The following is a 22,193-nucleotide window of genomic DNA, read 5'->3' on the forward strand; positions in this document are numbered from 1 at the left end:
GTGGGAGCTGATCACCAGAGTTCCTCTTTTCTAGGTATGACCAGCGAGGATTGTATCTCTTGGTTGGAACATCTGCAGGAAATATCTTTGTTATGAATGCCAGACCCTCAAGCTTATTTCAAATCCTTGGTTTCACAGGTATGGCAAAGAATGTTTATTAATTTAAAACACTGATCACTTTATTCCAAAGAATTTAAGGTTATGAAAATGGATCTATCGTTAAATAATTATTTGTGACATATTTTCTAAAAAAGAGACATTTAAATAAGTGTTAGAAGTTCTTTAGGAGAATTTCCACATTATGTTTAGAAGTATTTGGATCCTAAGCATCATGTGCTTGGTACATAGTTGATGTAAATAAATTTCCTTGAGTCAGTATTGAATTGGCTGAACAGTTCTAATGTCATTAAAAAGTAAAAATTGAGATTTTTTAAAAAAATATTTGTACTTAATAAGTAATTTTTTCTCTCTGGTTTGAAGTACTAAATATATATACACACACACACACAAATACATATGTTTATATATATACATATACTCCCAAATATATTTTTAAATTGTTCGCTGATTTATAAAAATTGTTGAGTGCTTGCTAGGTACAAAATGCTGAACATGGACTTTCTGGGGGATAGGAAGATCCAGGGGACAATTTAGTAGAGGAAGAAGAAGCAATTAATTCTGCCAGGTATGAAGGGAAGGTGGGCACACATAAGGGGTCATGGAGGATTGGAGAAGAGTTTTCCAAGGGTTTAAAGGAGTGGGCTTGAAACATTTTCATGGGTGCAAGATGGGGCTGTTAGTATTCCAGCTCAAGACTAAGTTTGAGCAGAGGCGCTTGGGGTGGTAAAAAGTCTGGTGGCACAAAGTGGATGGAAGCATTTGCTGGAAGATGCCCATGGGTGAAGTCTGGAAGATGATGCAAGGCCTGGAATAGCATTCCAAGGGCTCTGGAATTTGCTCTGTGGGAAAGACGTTGCACGAGGTTTTGAGATGGGGCTGGCATGATTTGATTTTGTTTTTATAGAACAGTTCTAGTACTAGTGTGAAGTTTGGAGTAAAAAAAGCAAGAGAATGGAATAAAAAAGACAAGACAGGAAACTCAACAGTAGTGAAGGCAAGAGACAATAATTAGAATCACAACCACCAACATTTATTGAGGGATGCCTTTCTGTATGATAGCCCATGTTCTAAGCCCTTGGCATGTGTTAACTTATTTAATTCTTAGAGGTAGATACTACTATTACTCTTACCTTGCAGGGAAGACAAATGAGGCACAGTGAGGTTAAGAATTTCTTCAAAGTAGGACTCCAATTCCAGAAGTCTAATAACTTCAGGGCATGTACTGTCTTCCACAGTAGACTCACACAGCAGTCATGGAAAGAGAAAAGTGGGAGTAGCTAGGAGGTATGGAATTGGTAGGACACAGTATTTGTGAAAGGGAGAAACCAACAATGACAAAAATTTCCAGATGGTGTCTTTAATTAAAGAAAAAAAGTTTTGGGGGTTGAGTTCTATGGTGACATGATAAGCTCTGTTGGCTTGATGCCAATAGACTCTTCATTTGGTGATACTTAGCATAAATTTGGAAATAGACACAGGCTTAATGATGGAATTCTGATTCTGAAACCATTGATGCTGGGGATCTGTTCTCAGGAAGATAGAGTACAGGCAAGCATTTGGCTTAGCAGTGAAGATGCCCACATTCCGTATCCACAGCGGAGTACCTGGATTTGAGTCTTCACTCCACTTCTGGTACAACTTTATCCTAATGCACACCCTGGGAGAAAGCAGATGATAGGCCATGTACTTGGGTCCCTGTCACGCATGTGGAAGACCTAATTTGGCTTCTAGGTTCCTGGCTTCAGCCTGGCCCAGCCTTGGCTCTTGCAGACATTTGAGGAGTGAACCAGTGAATAGAAGACCTGTTCTTCTCGCTTTCTCTGTCCCCTATCATTCTGCCTTTCAAAATAAGGTAACAATAAATCAATATTAATAATAGATAATAAAAGCAAACCTAAATGTTTATTGAGACCAAACAGGTACCCTAAACATGTAAATTGTATGGCGCTGAGTGTGTGGTATGGCCCGTGGATGCATAGCCTACCTAAATGTTCCATTTTTTAACATATCTGGTTGGCCAGAGGGTAGGATGGGAAAAGCTGGGAAGAGAACTGAGGTCCAAATTTTACACTGAAGCTGTGGACAAAGATGATGTGGTGAAGAAAACTGAGGGTGACCTGGAGTAGCAGGGAACTGAGAGTCACCCCTCCAGAAGGAGCCTGAGGAAGGCAGACTTCCTCTGGGATGAGGCCCTCCCATATTTTCCAATCAGCATAGTGATGCCTGAGAGAGCTACTGCTTTGAAATGGAGAGAAAAAGAGGTTATGCAGGGAACAGAGGTAAGAAAATGAAGTCAATTAGCTATAAACCTTCTTTATAAAATTTGCAGTGGAGCAAAGAGAGTCAGATGGCAAGTGTCATGGTTAATCAGAGTTGAAGGAAGGTTCTTAACTGAAAGGCTGAATAGAAGGAGCAGTAAGGGACAGAGGAGGATAAAAAGAAGTGACTGACGATGCCTGATCTGATAGGACATCGGAGGGCTGGGCTCAAAATCACCCATGGGAAGAGGTTACATTTCATTCCTGCATCAGTGTCGGGACTCCAAGGAGGAGAAGGAAACAGGAAAAGTGATACTCTGGATAAGAACACTGAGCTGGGTTTGTGTCAGATGCCCTCAGCTGTCCTTGGTAAGGAAGAGGGCAGGTCACCTGCTGCACGCCCCAGGAAGTGCTGACATCAGGGCCTGCGAAGGTGGACACTTTCATCAGTAATCCATGGAGGGTGGAAGAGTTAATCTAGAATGAATCCCATGTAGGCTCTAGGCCTGGCACACCTTGCAGGGACCTGATAAGCTGGATTCTAGAGGCACAAGCTCATAACACCCTGTGGATTCCCATCGTACCCACCTTGACCTCAGATGCAAAGAACACTGATTCCTGAGCTTATTTGATGTTAGGAGTAGGCAACCTGGCTGGAGTAGCTGCACAAGGGCCCCAGTGTGCGTGGAGACTGGAGGCCACCTGGCTGTGGAAACAGCTGAGACAAGTGGAGCTGGCTGGAATCAGCTGCGCCACGCTTCTAATCAGGAGATGTTCTGTCTGTTCATCCTATCCCTGTCACATAGTTTAAAGCTCACTTTAAATGTCCAGTAAGTAAATTCAGACCAAAAAATTCAGTGAACACAATTCTATAACACGACATCTTAGTTGGGAAGTCAGAAGATTGTTTAAACTTTTCACTAACCCCTGGTGTTTGCTTTCAGAGGTGGGCAAAGACATTTTACAGATATCCACAGTGTCTCTCTTGGAAAAAGAGAGAGTGAAAGTTCTGGTGCTTTACCCACATCCAGAAGCAGGAAGAAGCAGGCTGGAAACATTTACTCTGCCTAGGACACTACCAGAAGGTAAAGATAAGTAAGCAGCCAATTCCGTCCCAGTCCAGAAAAATCCTTGCTTCCATCTTGCTTTGTTTTGTTTCTCATCTGAAATAGTATTGTTTTTCCCTCTGAGCATGCGAAGAGGTAAAATGGTCACTTTTTGTATATCTCTGCACAGTAAACCAGATGTGTCTGCTGAATAATTTGAAATGTGGACTTTCCTCTAGGCCTTGGGACTCACATGAGTCTGCTTTATTATCAGAAAAAAGACAGAGGATTAACTCATGTCAAATTGATTTGTTAATCTGTAACATTTCTTGTTCCATAGACTTAAATATAAATTCAGATACATGACAGTGTAGTTAGCTTCACTGATAAAATTCTAAAGAAGGTTTTCTGGATATAAGGGTATGAGAAAATAGATGCCCTTTCTTTGATTTAGATAATGTATCTTTCTGAGTAGTGATTTTACCAGTTTAAGGAGTATGTATCAGAGAGATGAAAAGCTTAAAACACTTTTTTTTAAAAAAGATTTATTTGTTTATTTGAAAAGCAGAATTACCAAGAGGCAGAGGCAGAGAGAGAGAGGTCTTCCATCCACTGGTTCACTCCTCAAATGGCTGCAATGGCTGGGGCTGAGCTGATCTGAAGTCAGGAGCCAGGAGCTTCCTCTGGGTCTCCCACTTGGGTGCAGAGGTCCAAGCACTTGGGCCGTCTTCTGCTGCTTTCCCAGGCCATAGAAGAGAGCTGGATCAGAAGTAGAGCAGCCAGGTCTCCAACTGGCATCCACATGGGAGTCCAGCACTGTAGGTGGTAGCTTTATCTGCTATACCACAGCACCGGCCCCTCAAAACATTTTTGTGGTTTAATGAAGGATCTGTACCATTAGGGTCAGCGCTGTGGTATAGTAGGCTAAGCCTCCACCTGTGGCGCCGGCATCCAATATGGGCACTGGTTCGTGTCCTGGCTGCTCTCTTGTGATCCAACTCTCTGCTTATGGCCTGGGAAGATAGTGAAAGATGGCCCAAGTGCTTGGGCCCCTGCACCCATGTGGGAGACCCAGAGGAAGCTCCTGGCTCCTGGCTTCGGATCAGCTCAGCTCTGGCCGTTGCAGCCATTTGAGGAGTGAACCAGCAGCTAGAAGACCTTTCTCTCTGTCTCTTCCTCTCTGTCCATAACTCTGCCTCTCAAATAAATAAATAAAATCTTAAAAAAAAAAAAAGGGATCTATACCATTGTAAGTATATTAACATTAATGCTTTGTCTCTAAGTTAATTGGAGAAATTAACCAATGCCTTACAAAAGACATTTTACTATACTATCAATACTCAAGTATTTCTAGTTCAGACAAGTTGTTTTTAGATATTTTTATTACTCAATAGCTTCTGCAATATTAATTGAACATTAAAATTTTTATTTTTGCTTTTTATAATGGTTCATAATTATTTTTAAAAAGCAAAATTGCTATGTGGTATAAGTAATGTTCTTCCTCTCCCAATCTCATAGTGCCTACAACCTTTGCTGATGAAAGAGGGCGGCTGAGGGATGAGTTCATTCACAAGAACCTGTATGAGATGGAGCACACTCTGTCTTCGGCAGTCCTGGAATTTCAAAGTAACCGAATATATGGCTTTTGTGATCAAGTGCCATACATCTGTAGCTATCTTCTTCCTAAAAAAGTACGCCAAAAATTGAGCATGCTATCATTTATCTTGCAATTGCATTAACAAGTGGTACTAATTGGATGAGAGTCTCTTAACTAACAGAACAGTTAACAAATGGCTTCATTGTATTAACATACTTTCCTTGAATTAACTCTACATTAGTGTTATTTGTTAATCCATCAGAAAATGCATTTGAGCAACTTTACCCTCATGCCACACACATTAAACTTGTCAGATAAACATGCAGGCAGCACAATATTAGTCTAGTGCCTTAAAAAAAAACTCCTAGCATTAGAAAATCTATTCCATAGATGTCAAGGACTATAGGGTAGATGATTTTCAGTGCAACTTTGCATCTGAGATCTAAGCAAAATTGCACAAAATAATTAAACTGCATTTCTCACATTCTTTCATCATACTCTCTTCAAACTTTTCCCATATTGTGTCACTTCCTAACCCATTTTTTAAAAAGAATTGTATGTTTACTTGAAAGAAAGAGCTACAGAAGATGCAATGGTGGGGTGAGAGAGAGAGAGACAGAGAGAGATAGAAACAGAGAGACATCCTTCATCTACTGGTTTACTTCCCAGAAGGCTGCAATGAGCTGAGGTTGAAGCCAGGAAACCAGAACTCCATCAGGGCTTTCACATGGGTAGCAGGGGCCCAAGCACTTGGGCCATCCTCTGCTGCTTTCTCAGGTGCATTAGGACCGAGAGCTGGATCATAAGTGGAGCAACCGGGACTTGAACCAACAGTGTTCATATGGAATGCTAGCATCTCAGGTAACAGCTTAACCCACTGCACCACAATGCTGGCCCCAAATCAGGTAACTTCTTACTGCACATACTGGCCCAGTGCCCTTCTGTTTGCTCCCCTCTGTCCATTAAGTGTCATGCCTGTCTTCCAACCCCAAGAGTATTTCCCTCTCTGAATATTTTTGTTTGTTTGTTTGACAGGCAGAGTTAGACAGTGAGAGAGAGAGAGAGAGAGAGAGAGAGACAAAGAAAGGTCTTCCTCTTTCCATTGGTTTACCCCCCAAATGGCCGCTAAGGCCAGCGTGCTGCCCTGATCCGAAGCCAGGAGCCAGGTACTTCCGCCTGGTCTCCCATGCGGGTGCAGGGCCCAAGCACTTGGGCCATCCTCCACTGCCTTCCTGGGCCGCAGCAGAGAGCTGGACTGGAAGAGGAGCAACCGGGACCAAACCAGCACCCCAGCCAGGACTAGAACCCAGGGTGCCAGCGCCGCAGACAGAGGATTAGCCTAGTGAGCCATGGCGCCGGCCCCCTTCTCTGAATCTTTAATTGGGGCCCTTTTCTGCCAGATTATCCAGTGGACATAAAAATTCAGAAAAAGTAGAAATGGCACATGGCAAAGGGGATCCAAGAAAAGTTTCATGGAGGAAGCAGTATTTGAGCTGGACTTTGAAGAATAAGTCAGATTGTTACATGGAGAAGTCTTGTGTGCAATCATGGGGGCAGTGCTGGTGTAGGGGGGTGAGGTAGGACTGGTAGGGAGGCAATGGAGAGGAGCATGCCAGACAACAGGAAGGACATGTGCAGAAGCTTGGAGGCACAAATTCATGAGACACATTGCAGGAATACTAACTATTTTGTTCTGATATAAGGGTGAACAAATGTGAGTGATTAGTAAAAGGAAAGATTGTCAGTATAAACTGGGATTCTTAATGGCTGATATATAAGGACAGCTTTCCTTAGTAGACAGAAACAAAAATCTTAGTTACAAATAAAGAAGTGAAGGCCGGTGCCGCAGCTCACTAGGCTAATCCTCCGCCTTGCGGCGCCGGCACACCGGGTTCTAGTCCCGGTCGGGGCGCCGGATTCTGTCCTGGTTGCCCCTCTTCCAGGCCAGCTCTCTGCTGCGGCCAGGGAGTGCAGTGGAGGATGGCCCAAGTGCTTGGGCCCTGCACCCCATGGGAGACCAGAATAAGTACCTGGCTCCTGCCATCAGATCAGCGCGGTGCGCCAGCCATGGCAGCCATCGGAGGGTGACCCAACGGCAAAGGAAGACCTTTCTCTCTGTCTCTCTCTCTCACTGTCCACTCTGCCTGTCAAAAAAAAAAAAAAAAAAAAAAAAAGAAGAAGTGAAACATGGTGCAAACTCAAGTGCTAACTTCATTCTGTATCAGTTTATTTCTAGTGATGGTATGTGTGAATGTGGTCTGCCTATTCTCGTATATGCGTCTATATAAACCCAAGGGTACTGCTCACCTGATCTCTTCTATAACGTGGTCATTTTCTTTGATTGGCAGGAACACAGTGGTGTTTATGTTCTTAAACCATTTCAAAAAGTGCAAAGTAAGCATTATGGACCTGGAACACTCCATCTATCTTCTCATGGACTGTGGGTCATAACAATAGCTAAATGTGGAATCCTGTGTGTCCGAGATGTTTTCACTTTGGTAAATTCTTTTTTTTTTTTTTTTTTTGAAGTATAGGATGTATATATTGATCTCATGTAAGGAACAAAAGCTTTATAAAATGCATTGAAACACTTTTTAAGTGAATTGACTTGAGCTTTGGTGTTTTTTTTTTTTTCCCACTGATGGTACTATGACTTTAACAACTTTATGATGTTCTTATGTGCTAAGGTTATAATCCCTAAGGAAGGAGACTTCGATCAGTGGGATGAAATCTGCGAATAAAAAGGGTTGGCTGAAAGGGCTCCAGCCCAGCCCTGCCCTCAGCTAGTTTTGTCTTGGAAACTCAGTGGGATTCGCTCAGCTGGGGAGGAGCCTTGTGCCCTCCCTGCTGTGGATTCTGGTGAGGGCCAGAGAGGGTGTGTGGGAAACTGCTTTGAAAATGGTGACTCGCCGGTCAAGCCTGCAACTGCGGAGTTACTTGCAGCCACCCCACATCACACGTTGCTTGCAAAACCTCAATGTACCACCACCACCACCGTTGTCCTCTTCTCCTCAGACCTCTGACCTCCTCAGACCTCCTGGCTCCTGCCCGAAAGGTGGGGATCCTTTTCCAGGTGTTGAGGCTGACTTGTGCTTGTTGGCCAGAGATTGTTACCCCACACACCTGAAGCGTTGCACACCCATGTGACGCATTTCCACAGGGCCATAACCTGAGCCACTGGTTGGGCACATCCTAGCTCCTTTGGCTCACCTCTAGAAGAAAATGTATTTGGGACACTTTGGGGGAAAGTGATACTCCTACATAGGAAGCATCTGGAATCCCTTAGAGATAACTTTTATGTTAATGATTTGCAAACTCAGCTACACTGTTATTCAAATGTGTGGTAATGTACAGTACAACTGATAGTGGCTGACATAGCAAGATGTCAGAGTTGTTCCCAGTGATTCTGTTACCTGTGCTTGTATGCAATGCACCTCACATATGAGATAATTTGCAGAAACACTGTAAAAGCAACAAAAGACTACGTAAATAAATTTATGATGGTGCATAATCAGAACATAAATAACTTACAACATATGTTATGCAGCTGTAATACAGAATGAGGAAATCTTTGTGTAACAATATGGAAAAGAACCTCAAGATATATTGATAGGGAGAAAGCAAAGTACGTAATATATATTATGTTATCATTTATGTAAGAAAAATTTATGCTATATAAAAATTCATTTGTATTACATAAAAGCTCTGAAAGGATGTTGAAGACACTAATGACATTATTGCCTTTGGGAAATAGTAGGGTGTAGAAGCAGGAAGGAAATTTTCACAGCTTTCTCTTTTTTTTTTTTAACTTTTATTTAATGAATATAAATTTCCAAAGTACGGCTTATGGATTACAATGGCTTCCCCCCCATAACGTCCCTCCCACCTGCAACCCTCCCCTTTCCCACTCCCTCTCCCCTTCCATTCACATCAAGATTCATTTTCTATTCTCTTTATGTACAGAAGATCAGTTTAGCATACATTAAGTAAAGATTTCAACAGTTTGCTCCCACACAGAAACATAAAGTGAAAAATAATAGATGATTTTTTAAATGATGATGAAATCAGATCAGACCTATTGTCATGTTTAATCCCAGTGAGAGTCAAGTTGGGAGTTGATAATTTCTTTTTTTTTTTTTTTTTTTTTACAGAAGATCAGTTTAGTATACATTAAGTAAAGATTTCAACCGTTTGCACCCCCATAGAAACACAAAGTGAAATATACTGTTTGAGTACTTGTTATAGCATTAAATCTTAATGTACAGCACATCAAGGACAGAGATCCTACATGAGGAGTAAGTGCACAGTGACTCCTGTTGTTGACTTTACAAATTGACACTCCTGTTTATGGCATCAGTAATCTCCCTATGCACCAGTCATGAGTTTCCAAGGCTATGGAAGCCTTTTGAGTTCTCCGACTCTTATCTTGTTTAGACAAGGTCATAGTCAAAGTGGAGGTTCTCTCCTCCCTTCAGAGAAAGGTACCTCCTTCTTTGAAGACCTGTTCTTTCCACTGGGATCTCACTCACAGAGATCTTTCATTTAAGTCTTTTTTTTTTTTTTTTTTTTTTTTTTTTTTTTTTGCCAGAGTGTCTTGGCTTTCCATGCTTGAAATACTCTCATGGGCTTTTCAGCCAGATCGGAATGCCTTTAGGGCTGATTCTGAGGCCAGAGTCCACAGCTTTCTCTTTTCTTGTTTTTGAGTTTCAAACTATATGAATATATTGCCTACTCAAAAAGTCTTAAAAACCATGCTTGAGAACCAGTATAATACAGAAATCCTTGTTTTTGGTCAAGGAGATTAAATGCTGCCCTGTAAACCAATTCGAAGATGTGTTTCGCTTGGGTTCTGATTAAATTAGCCTCCTGCAGGGCATCTCAGCTCTAGTTCCACACAGTGCTGTCTCCTATCACACTCAGCCATGCAGGTGGAACCTACCAGATTCTTGAAAGCATCTGGATTTGCATTCTGTACTAACTGTATCCTTCAGCAAGTCCACTTACTTCTCCGTGTTTGGCTTCCTATTAATAGTTGGTGATAACTCTCCCCCTCCTCTCATACTAAAATGTAGTGGGAGAATAAATTGGTATTAGTGAATTGAGCTGGGGATTTTAAGTGCTGTGTATCACCAAGAGTCATTTCCAGACCAACTACAATGCTATTTTTTTTTTTGACAGGCAGAGTTAGACAGTGAGAGAGAGGCAGAGAGAAAGGTCTTCCTTCCATTGGCTCACCCCCCAAATGGCCGCCATGGCTGGCACTGCGCCCATCTGAAGCCAGGAGCCAGGTGCTTCCTCCTGGTCTCCCATGTGGGTGCAGGGGCCCAAGCACTTGGGCCATCCTTCACTCCTTCCCAGGCCACAGCAAAGAGCTGGATGGAAGAGGAGCAATTGGGATAGAACCAGCACCCCAACCGGGACTAGAACCCAGAGTGCCAGCGCTGCAGGCGGAGGATTAGCTTAGTGAGCTGCAGCACCGGCCCTACAATGCTATTTGCAAATAGAAAAAGATTTATCCATGAGCAAATGTCCATGTGAACCAAATGAAAAGCTGTGTGGTAGAACTGCATTTGTGGGGCCGGCGCCATGACTCACTTGGTTAATCCTCCACCTGCGGCACTGGCATCCCATATGGGCGCCGGTTCTAGTCCCAGTTTTTCCTCTTCCAGTCCAGCCCTCTCCTGTGGCCCGGGAGGGCAGTGGAGGATGGCCCAGGTGCTTGGGCCCCTGCACCTGCATGGGAGACCAGGAAGAAGCACCTGGCTCCTGGCTTCGGATCAGCGCAGCGCCAGCCATAGCGGCCATTTGGGGGGTGAACCAACGGAAGGAAGACCTTTCTCTCTCTCTCTCTCTATGTATAACTCTACCTGTCAAATAAATAAATAAAAAAAGAACTGCATTTGTAATTTATCCATTTTGTTCCTAAAACCATTTAGGAAACATTTGCTCGGTGTCGGAGCCATTCTCACCAGGGGCATGGGATTCAGTCTATGAGAATTTCAATGGATGGACAAAGCATTCTGGTGAATGGGAAAGATGATGGAACACTTGTCTGCCTAAAATGGAAGTATGTACAGTACACAGTAAGCAACCCCATGTGGTATGGCTTCTAAAAGTATATAAAATGTGTTAGGATTTAGATACAGTAAGGCCAGCATACCAAGAAGCAACTGCTATTTGAAAAGAGGGTTGGTCAAACTCACAGATCCCTAAGGGAGAGGGTACACCATGCTGTGAGGGCCACAGAGGGAAGCATCAGGGTGTGTCCCGAGGCTGGGGGAATGGGGAAAATGGGGGTAAGAGCCTGTGTGGCACACCTAAGAAGGACTGGCTAGTGGGTTCTGCATAGAGGTTGCCCCTCATTGTCTGGTACTAAGCCCTGGGCAAGGAAAGGATGGCCCTGCTTGTGGACCCCACTGGTAAAGGTGGCTGAGATGCAGCCTCTGGGTTGGTTGGTTTGTGTTTGAAAGGTGTGCTCCAGTGAGAGTTATTTACTCTTTCTAGGAATTGTCAACCCTGGAGAGGTCCCCAGATAATAAAGCAGCAAAATACAAAATGTACAAAAACAGAGTTAACATATATGGAGGTGATTAGTCCTGCCTTCCACAGAACCATAAGAATCAAGGGCACTTTTTAGCATTAAATAACCTCCCAAGCTCCTGTTTATCCCCAGGAAACCACACACACACACACACACACACACACACACACATTTACTTCCCTAATTAGATTTTGCTTAGTCTGAATTATTTAGACTTAGCTTGCTTAAACTAAAGTTAAAATTCTAAACAAACAAATATGATCCAAACATAGAGATGATGACTCTATAAGGGGTCCAGAGCATTGAGATGACACAAAAAAGATAGACTGAACTCTGAATCTTGTCTAGTTTGGTCTACCAAAGGATATCAGTAGTCAGTGTGTTATTAATTTTGGCAAAAATATTATTTCCTGGTGCCTGTTGTGATTAAAGCAGTAGTAAAACCCAGTCTTTCTTAGTAACATTGTGAAAATGTGAAGTATTGTGGCGATTTTGTATCATGACAATTTTGGTAGCCACTTCTTCCAAAGACTCATTTTATACTCATTTTATACATAGAATCCTGAACAAAAATTAACCCCGTAGGTCCTAACAAATCCTTTAACCAGTGAATAGATAACATCTTGGGGGGTGGGGTGGGAAGCAAATAAATGCTGGAGCCCAGTTTACAAAACAAGGCATTGCATCCCTCAGTAATTACCTGAATTTCTGACTCCAAGCAAAGCTGGGTTTGAGGCCTTGGTCAAGTGCTTATGAGCCCCCTCTAGCAGTGTTAGGCAATGTTAAGAAGGGTGGGGTTTGCAGCATCTGTGTACCTGTAGGCATGCATATGCCCCAGATCTGGTGAATCAGTGTGTCTGCAGTGGGGCCCAGGAATGTATTTTGGCCAGCCCTCCTAGTGAGACTGAGGTGTCTAAAGTTTGAGGTGCTCCGATGTGTTGAGACAAAGTAACACTGCCTTCCCCTGTCCGGGCTGGACCATGAGGGTGAATTTGATCATGCAATTGTGTCTGTGAAGCAGCGCAGTGCCTGGTACATGCTCAGAGCTCGGGTCGATGCAGTGACGCCTCTATTAAGTGGCCAGGGCAGGTACCCAGGACATGTTGGGTGAGGGCTTGGGGACAGCATGTGGAGAGGTCGCCCTGGAGGGGTCAAGAGGCTTGTGTCCGGAGCCTGTGACTGAGTTCTCCTCTAAGAAGTAGAGTCTTAAAAATGGCAGCACACCACGGAGAAACACCCACATGTTGCTTTGTGTAGAGATGGTTAGATAACTGAAGATGTTAGTGCTAAATGTGATTTTTTTAAATTGTGATTTTTAGCCGATGTGTTTTCTTTTTTATTAAAACAGGCGATTTGGAGGGAACTCAGCAGCTGACATTCTTGAGTATTTCCAGCAGTTATCAAATTATCTGAGCAGCACCATGGAAGAGGAGAATGATTATTTAAGTAAACAAATAGTTCCCATAGATGTGGAACATGACTCTGAACATGCAGTTGAGTTTCAGCATAGCCAGCTTTCTTGTTTGCTTCTTTATTCTTTCTTCCTAAATCAGAAGTTTTAAATTTATGGTTTTCTTTAAGCAGATATTTGGTAATACTTCTCTTAACCAGGTATACTGTGATTTTCAAAAGGAATATACACTACATCTGAAAGAAAATAGTTAAGTCTTTCTCAAAGACATCAGAAATATTACAACTCAGATTTAATTTAAGCCATAGTATAAGATCCAGGCTTGCCTGGAAAATATATATATAGTCTGTCAATACCGGTGGTTGATTAGGCAGGTCTGCTATACTTTCATATCACATATGTAATTTGGAAAGTGTCTAGTTGGAGAACAGGGTGCCTGTGCTGTGGCAGAGAGGATTGAGCTGCTGTTTGCGATGCTGGCATCCCATATTAGAGCACAAGTTGGAGTCCCAGCTTCTCTGCTTCCAGTTCAGCTCCCTGCTAATGCACCTGGGAAGGCAGCAGATGAGGATCCAAGTACCTGAGTCCCTGCCACCCATGTTGGAGATCCAGATGGAATTCCAGGCTCCTGGCTTCAAACTGGACTAGCCCTAGCTATGGTGGCCATCTAAGGAGTAAAACAGTGGATAGAAGATTCTCTCTCTCTCTGATAAATAAAAACATAAATAGATAAGGAAAATATTGGGAGGGTCAGGATCCTCTAAGCACAGATGTGGGTCATGCCTTGATAGGCAGAAGCAGTGGGTCCTCAGGCAAGAGTGATTTGGTGGCGGTGTGACCGGGCTGATCATTTCTGCCCTCTCATTGACTCTCAGACAACTGTGTAGCAGCAGCTGGATTTAAGCAAGATTGTTCAGTGGTGTTAATTCATGTAACTTTATGTTATTAATATTTAGATTTTTTAATTTCTATTGTAAGGAGAGATGGGTAGTGACAAAGCATTTTATCTTGAGGAAGCACATGTTTGGTATTATTTTTAAAATGCAACAAATGCAAAAGGATTTCAAGCAGGTAAAAGATGTAGGGTGGGAAGAGAATATCTGGATGAGTTTTAAATTTAAGAAATGTCTGTCTGCTTCTAAGGTGTCTCAGAATAAGTCAAGCGTTGACTCATCACAAGAGGAATTATATGTAGCAGATAATGTGAAGGAAATTCCCTGGATACAACAAAAAATGCAAGAGGTATTTATAAGACATGGGATAGATTGAAGTAATGGTCTATAAATGGAACAGATTGATTTGTTCCCTGTGGAAGCCTATGGAAAGTTTAAAAAGGTAGAAGGAAGCATAGCTTGGGAGACCATGTTATCATCCAGGTGTAATTTTCCTGAAAGCCAGTCCACACCCTAATGCAGCTCCATCTTTTAGATAAATCACATGACATTTAAGAACTTTCCTTAGGGTACCTTGAAACCCAAGAAAAGTGTCCAGGGAAGCCAAAGCAAAGAATGGACTGTTATAGCTCACTTTGGAGTGAGCTTTGAGGGATGCTTACCTGAAATGAAAGAGGTTGGACCAGGGATAGAAGGGATGCTGTGGCTTCACACACTTGTGAAGGTGATGGTGATGCAGGTGGCTGAAGGGTTATAGCTTGTGTCTGGACCTAGCCTGTTTATCTGGTCTCACTCAAGTTTCCCTTGACAGATATTCACTGTTTAATTGTTTTAAAATGTACTTATTTTCTTTCCATTGGCTTTATAGATGACATCATTTCAAGTTGCTTCACTGGTCATTTTCACAGTAGCAGTAAGATTTAAGTGATGTATAATTAACAGTGGTGTTATTTCATGTACAACTTTATGTTATTATTCTTTGGAACTGTTTTTGTTTCTGTTTCTAGAGAAGTGATACCATTGTGTCTATATATGCATCAATCATCTATCTCTCTATCATTTCTCTTGCTTTAACTGGTGTACTTGTTCTATTTCAGGCCATCAAAAAAGAGGTTAAATTGTTTTCCCAGAAAAGAAAAGAGATAAAAACAAGAATTAGAGCGCTTGCTAAAACTGTAAGTGTTGTGCTACTAATACATTGGGTTCTCAGTCTAAAATTACTTTTTGAACTTCATTTTGTTCCACACAAAATTTCCTTAACTCTATTTTGTTTTTAAAATAATGTTAATTTTTACTATTTATTTTTGTTATCATTTGCCTATATTAGTACTTGTCTGTACATCTTTTATTCTTTTATTTTCAACTTTCTTCTGTCCTAGAAAAAGTGTACAATTGGATTGGTTTTTGTAAGTCCTAAGATACTTAATAAGTGAGTTTAGCCACATTTGTTATGATTATTTATTTAGATTGTCATTTTATTTTGGATAGTCTATTTAACCTTACATTTAGTTATTTCTTTCCTCTTCTTTCCTGTCTTCTTGGATTGATTATACATTTTTGCTATTTTTCTTTACAGTTTTAAGAGTCATAATTCTCTTTCTGTTTTTCAAATTCTAATCCCCATGCTTGACCTTTTGTTTTTATAACATTGCCTGGTACTTTCCTTCCCAGTTGTTCAGAGCTCAGCAGCATTGACATCACTTGGAATCTGTTACAAGTGCAGAATCTTGACCCCATCCTAGATTGTTCAGATCAGAATCTTCTCTTGAAGAAGATGGCCAGGTGATTCCTGGGCATGCTCATGTTGGAGAGCTCAGGTTTAGAGTGTATTATCAACCCCCAGATAAGACCAGCACCCCAGTGGTTTTGTTGTTGCTTCTTCTTTTTTTTTTTTTTTTTTTTTTTGGGCCAGGTAGAGTTAGACAGTGAGAGAGAGAGAGAGAGAGTTATAGACAGTGAGAGAGAGAGAGAGAGAAAGGTCTTCCTTCCGTTGGTTCACCCCCCCAAAAGGCCACCAGGGCCGGTGCACTGCGCCAATCTGAAGCCAGGAGCCAGATACTTCCTCCTGGTCTCCCATGCGGGTGCAGGGTCCAAGCACTTGGGCATCCTCCACTGCCTTCCTGGGCCACAGCAGAAAGCTGGACTGGAAGAGGAGTAACTGGGACAGAACCCAGTGCCCCAACCAGGACTAGAACCCAGGGTACTGGTGCTGCAGGCAGAGGATTTGCCTAGTGAGCCACGGCGCCAGCCAACTATAAATGTTATAAGCTGTTTTTAAACTCAGGCTTCTGTGTTTTCTATTATGTTGTCTTCCTGATTTCTATAGATTTGTAAGGGCTTTTAAATGTAGTTAAAGATATTAATTATTTTATTATATATATTTCAGTGTGTTTCCTTTGCCCCTGTATTTTATTGTTATAAATTTTTGAAGATAGGCCGGCGCCGCGGCTCACTAGGCTAATCCTCCGCCTAGCGGCGCCGGCACAACGGGTTCTAGTCCCAGTCGGGGCGCCGGATTCTGTCCCGGTTGCCCCTCTTCCAGGCCAGCCCTCTGCTGTGGCCAGGGAGTGCAGTGGAGGATGGCCCAGGTGCTTGGGCCCTGCACCCCATGGGAGACCAGGAAAAGCACCTGGTTCCTGGCTCCTGCCATCGGATCAGCGCGGTGCGCCGGCCGCAGCGCGCCGGCTGCGGCGGCCATTGGAGGGTGAACCAACGGCAAAGGAAGACCTTTCTCTCTGTCTCTCTCTCTCACTGTCCACTCTGCCTGTCAAAAAAAAAATTTTTTTGAAGATAATTATTAGGGAAAAGTTCAAATGTATGTAAAAGGAAAGATATAATAATATAATAAATCCAGTGGCCCACATTGTTTCATCTACACTCCCACTTAACTACTCCCTTCTCTGGTTATTTGGAAGTAATTCCCATACATCGTATCATTTCACCTTTAAGTATTTGTATGCATTTTTTTTTTTTTGACAAGCAGAGTGGACAGTGAGAGAGAGAGAGAGAGAAACAGAGAGAAAGATCTTCCTTTGCTGTTGGTTCACCCTCCAATGGCCGCCGCGGCTGGCGTGCTGCAGCCGGCGCACCGCGCTGATCCGAAGGCAGGAGCCAGGTGCTTATCCTGGTCTCCCATGGGGTGCAGGGCCCAAGGACTTGGGCCATCCTCCACTGCACTCCCTGGCCACATCAGAGAGCTGGCCTGGAAGAGGGGCAACCGGGACAGAATCCGGCACCCCGACCAGGACTAGAACCCGGTGTGCCAGCGCCGCAAGGCGGATGATTAGCCTAGTGAGCTGCGGCGCCAACCTGTATGCATTTCTAAATTATAAAGATTTTCAAAACACATAACTGTGATACCGTTAATAACCTAAAATAGCAACAATTCCTTAATGCCATTTGATGAACTGATGAACTTACATATTTTTGTTGTTTTTATTAGACAAATCAGTTTTTAAGAGTTAAACTTTAAAACTTTGATAACCACAAAAAGCCCATAACCTAATTCCTTTGCACAGTTGTACATTTAGATAAACAGAATATCTATTTTCATTGATTGACCTGTAAAGAGACAAAGGAAACCATCTCTTCAAAGTTTAACCCTTCACCACCCTTCTCTATGTTTAATTCAGATCCTGGATATGATGGAAGAAAATGAACAGGTAGATGATATTGCAAAATTAGACCAATATGAATTTGGCCTGGATCTTGAGGAACTGGAAAGACTTCATGATGAAAATGAGGAAGAGGTGGCAAAGGTACAGAGAAATTCAATCCAAGCACCATAAACTGTTATCATGAAAGAAGTAAAAAGAAAATAGGAAGGAATTTTTTCGAAATAATATAAATAAACAAGAACTCTTCCAGCGTAAAGTGAGGAGAGCAAACTCAGTTGCATGTGACTGTAATGACTCAGCTAATCCTTGAATCTGGGGTGAGGTGGGAGAAGAGCATCCGGGCCAGCCGTGCCCCCGATGCTTGTCTCTGTGACATGGACGTGGGCTGTTTTCTACCATGTGGTTGAACATTTTTGGAAGTCTCCTTAGCCGCCTGAGGCCAACTTTGGACCCTTCTGGTTTAGTAAGCCCTTCTCAACGAGAGGTGAAACCTTTCTTCATATGCAGTTGTTCTTTGTTATCTGTGACTCCAAGATCCCCTGCAAACATCGACTCTGAGGACACTCAAGTCTCATATGAAAGGGCATGGTGTTTGCATATAACCTACACACATCCTCCCATATGTTTAAATCATCTCTACATTACTGAAAATGCCTAATGCAATATGAATGCTGTATAAATAGTTGTCAGGCTGCATTGTTTAAAGAATAACGACAAGGGAAAAAAGCCTATACATATTCAGTACAGACACAGTCTTTCTCCAAATATTTTCAATTTCAATTTCATTGAACTCATGGATGTAAAAGCTGTGTATAGGAGGACCAGCTGTACTCGATCCTTCTACTCACGCACCATCTACTGTATGTTACTCTGAAAGTGGGTAGAGGGGCCAGCACTGCGGCGTGGGGGTAAAGCCACCACCTGCAGTGCCGGCACCCCATATGGGTGCCGGTTCAAGACCCGGCTGTTTCACATCCAGTGCAGCTCTCTGCTATGGCCTGGGAAAGCAGTAGAAGATGGCCCAAGTGCTTGGGCCCCTACACCCATGTGGGAGACCAGAAGAAGCTCCTGGCTCCTGGCTTTGGATTGGTGCAGCTCTGGCCATTGTGGCCTTTTGGGAGTGAATCACCAGATAGAGGATCTCTCTCCCTCTGCCTCTGCCTCTCTGCAGCTCTGCCTTTCAAATAAATAAATAAATCTTAAAAAAAAAAAAAGAAAGGAAATAAAAAAGATTTGCGAAATTGGTGGTTGACATGAGACTCAGAAAGAGAGAAATATACTGGATAATATAATTAGGACAAAAAACTCAGAGTGATAAAATTCACTGGAGTAGTAATTTTTTTATTCATTCTGCAGTATTTTTGAGTACCTCTCATGTGCCAGTCAGTAAAGCAGACAGACCATAAATAAACCTCTGTCTAGTGCATGATACAAACTGGATGTTGTGATAGATGTGGGGGATCATCACCCACTGAATACATGCATTGAAGTATCACACTGTGCCCCACCCCCTGAAAATGTATAATTACAAATTTTTAAAATATGAGAGATCTATTCTGTAGAGGGGTGACATTTCAGTTGAGAACTAAAAGAAGCAAGGAAGCTGACTATACAAAGATCTAGGGGAAGAGAATGTCAGGCAGAGGGAGCAGTGAGAGCAAAGGATCACAGGAGAAACACATGGAGTCTTCCAGGGCCAGGGAGGCCAGGGAGGCGAGCAGAGTGCACAGCAGGGTCTCAGCAACGGAGGCAGGCGCAGAGCAAGGCCGGCTTCTGAAGAGTTTGTAGAAACTGGGCTTGTGTTACTAAGTGTGTTAACAGGAAGCTAAAGAAATTATCCTGTTTTTTTTTTTTTTTTTTAATTCTAACAGGTAAGGACCAAGATGTAGGGGCTTTTTGAATGTTATTTGTTTTGCTCATCACAACAATCCAGAAAAGTGGGTATCCTTTTCCCCATTTGAGGAAATTGGGGCATAGACAGCTAGAATCATTGGCTAAGAGCAGAACTAGGAATGTCTTCCTGTTGGCCTCCCCCAGGCCATGAGCTCTTTCTCCTTGGCCCTGGCTTGACTTGGGCTTGAAATGCCCTCCTCTATTCTGCCCAGGGTCATCCCAGCCCACTCGTCTTGACCACTCAGCAATGAGTTTGGGTTAGGGGCTTCCTCCATGCTCACCTATTACTGCTTTTCTCTCCAAGCTCTGCCTGACCGCTTAACACCATGAACCTGCTCCTCTGGCCTGCTGATGCCACCCTGCTAACCCAGCCCCCACCCTGTGCCTCTGCCCCAGATGCTCCACCCCTTGCCACCCATTCAACTTCCTGCACATCCCTCAAGAAGTCTCTGATTCTCTGAGGCAGGCTGTGGTACAGAGAAAGGCTCTTCAGTTGCTCATTTTCCTCATATCATTGGCTTGGAAGAGATATCAGCCCTGGATTGGACATGACAGTGGCCAGGAGAGAACAGTGTTAATGGATGGCACTATGAGCCCAGTTGCCTCTCAGCAGATTAGTCCCTCCACAGAGTTAGCGGCAGCTGCCACTGCGGAATACCAATCCTAAAGAGAGTAGGCTACTAGCCAGCCACAGCCAGGATTTCACCAATAGGAAAAAGACCGAAGCCCAACAGGGACAATCTGGACACGGTGTTAGGTCCTCAGTGGCTGATCAGATGGCTTCCGCAGTGTGGAGAGGAGGGCCAAGTGGTGGGACTCGGGCAGCTTCCGACAACTGGTGTGCACAACAGCTGCACTAACTCAACAGAGCAGAATCAAAAAGAAACAAAATGCAAATTAAAGTCATTTGATCAAATAATGAATAAAAATGAATATAAATTTTAATAGAAATAATAAAAAGACACCTTAAAATTTGAGAGATACTGTCCTTAGCTAGTTTGCTAATAATTCTGCCAACAAAGTGAAAGGCAAAGAAGGTTCCTAAGAGGACCCTAAGGACTTGAGATTGTCAGAGCTCACTTTCAGGGCGGTTCTTTTGGCAATGCCTGTGAAAACAGGATGAATTATTTTAATATTAAGCCACAGGATTGCTTAAGCAGATAGAACTAATTGAAGTAACACATATGCTTCTGAGTGGAGAAATATAAATTATCAGATTCCCAAAGGCAGCCAAGCATTCCTTTTATTGTAGTCATAAATAACAGAAGCATTAAGCATGAAAAAGATCCCCGGAGATCACAAACTGACAGTTCAGATGTGTATTGACAACAGTTAAGCTGACGTTTAGATATCTGGCAGTCACACATAAAATAACATTTCACACTTCTCTAATAAAACTGGGAGATTTGGCGCAATGGCTGTGCTTCCCTGCTGTTCCAGTCAGCTTCCAACCCCTAGTCACCGTGCCTCTGTCCTCATAGCCCAGCTCACTTACGTCTGTAGCCTGTCTGCCTTTTAAAGCTTGTGTCCACACTCCAGTCCTCAAGGAAGGGAATTCAATACATAACTTCAGGAAATATTCTCAAAGGCAGGGCTGTGTCCCCCAAAAGTGCATCTCAGGACAGGGCAGTACAAGGTGTTGAAAAATCAAATGCTCCCACTAAATGTGCAGCTGTGACTAGTTAGTGAACTTTGAGTTGAGTTGATCTTTTTCTTTTCTTTGTTTAAAGATTTATTTATTTATTTGAAATTCAGAGTTACACAGAGAGAGGAGAGGCAGAGAGAGAGAGAGAGAGGTCTTCCATCTCCAGATGGCCGCAATGGCCAGAGCTGTGCTGATCAGAAGCCAGGAGCCAGGAGCTTCTTCCCCGTCTCCCACGTGGGTGCAGGGGCCCAAGGACTTGGGCTATCTTCTACTGTTTCTCAGGCCATAGCAGAGAGCTAGACAGGAAGTGGAGCAGCAGGGTCTTGAACCGTCGCCCATATGGGATGCTGGCACTTCAGGCCAGGGCGTTAACCCACTGCACCACAGCGCTGGCCCCGAGATGATCTTTATCTAAGGCTACATTTTCATGTTTCTCTCTCGGCTTCACCTGTGTTCCTCAAGATGCGAAAGGACGTAGAGATGCACAACCTGGCCAAGAGCTATCTGGCTGAAATCATCAAAGAAGAGTGCTGGAATTCCATGGTCGTGAAGGGTCGAGCTCTCAAGGTAGCAGAACCCTGGATACAAAACCTGGACTGCTGAGAATTTCCTTTGGAAATCCTGTGACAGAATTTTATTTTTAATTGAAGAAAATCCATACTTAGCAAAGCATCCAAAGCATGCTTTGCCCCTCCTGGTGCTGAATCCCACCTCAATGTGTCACTATCTCTTGCCTCATTCTTCCCTCTCTGCCCAGTCCCCACCTGCTTTCAAGCCAGCCTCTTGGAAGAGTTGTCTCAGCACCTCTTCCCTCCTCTCCTCCATGCATACCCTGTGTCCAGGTCTTCCTGTCTGTCTACTCTAAAAGCCACATGGATTGGAAGGTGGACAAGATTACTCACTTTTAGACCCTCCCCCACCCCAGCCTTCATATTTTCTACAGAGCTGCTTTTAATGCTTTTACACTGAGATTCCTCCCAACACAACTTCCCTCTTTGTGTAGGGTGACCAAAAGTCTCATTTTATGCCTATTGTCCTAGATTAATGACTGTTAGCAGCATCCCATTTGGCTAAGGAAGTACACATGGGCACTTCAAAAAGTTCATAGGAAAATGGAATTAAAAGATAAGTATATTTTTATACAAAAAAAATTGAAGTCCACACATAGCTTC

At 43.1% G+C, this 22,193-nt stretch overlaps 1 protein-coding gene across 9 annotated transcripts in view; it reads left to right on the forward strand.

The window, feature by feature from the left end:
- The window catches only part of CFAP43 (cilia and flagella associated protein 43), a 128,501-nt gene that overhangs the window by 69,251 nt on the left and 37,057 nt on the right, over positions 1-22,193 (forward strand). For all 9 annotated transcript variants that reach the window (XM_089314343.1, XM_089314347.1, XM_070057270.2 and 6 more), the window contains 10 exons: positions 35-138; positions 3,323-3,463; positions 4,943-5,115; positions 7,370-7,519; positions 10,958-11,088; positions 12,911-13,055; positions 14,117-14,215; positions 14,964-15,041; positions 17,499-17,624; positions 21,484-21,588. In XM_089314343.1, coding sequence (XP_089170469.1) covers positions 35-138; positions 3,323-3,463; positions 4,943-5,115; positions 7,370-7,519; positions 10,958-11,088; positions 12,911-13,055; positions 14,117-14,215; positions 14,964-15,041; positions 17,499-17,624; positions 21,484-21,588 — 1,252 coding nt within the window. The remainder of the gene's footprint in view (positions 1-34; positions 139-3,322; positions 3,464-4,942; positions 5,116-7,369; positions 7,520-10,957; positions 11,089-12,910; positions 13,056-14,116; positions 14,216-14,963; positions 15,042-17,498; positions 17,625-21,483; positions 21,589-22,193) is intronic.

The sequence above is a fragment of the Oryctolagus cuniculus genome, chromosome 15 (genome assembly GCF_051225735.1).
Source record: "Oryctolagus cuniculus isolate XC-2025 breed Fujian yellow rabbit chromosome 15, ASM5122573v1, whole genome shotgun sequence".
NCBI lineage: Eukaryota > Metazoa > Chordata > Mammalia > Lagomorpha > Leporidae > Oryctolagus > Oryctolagus cuniculus.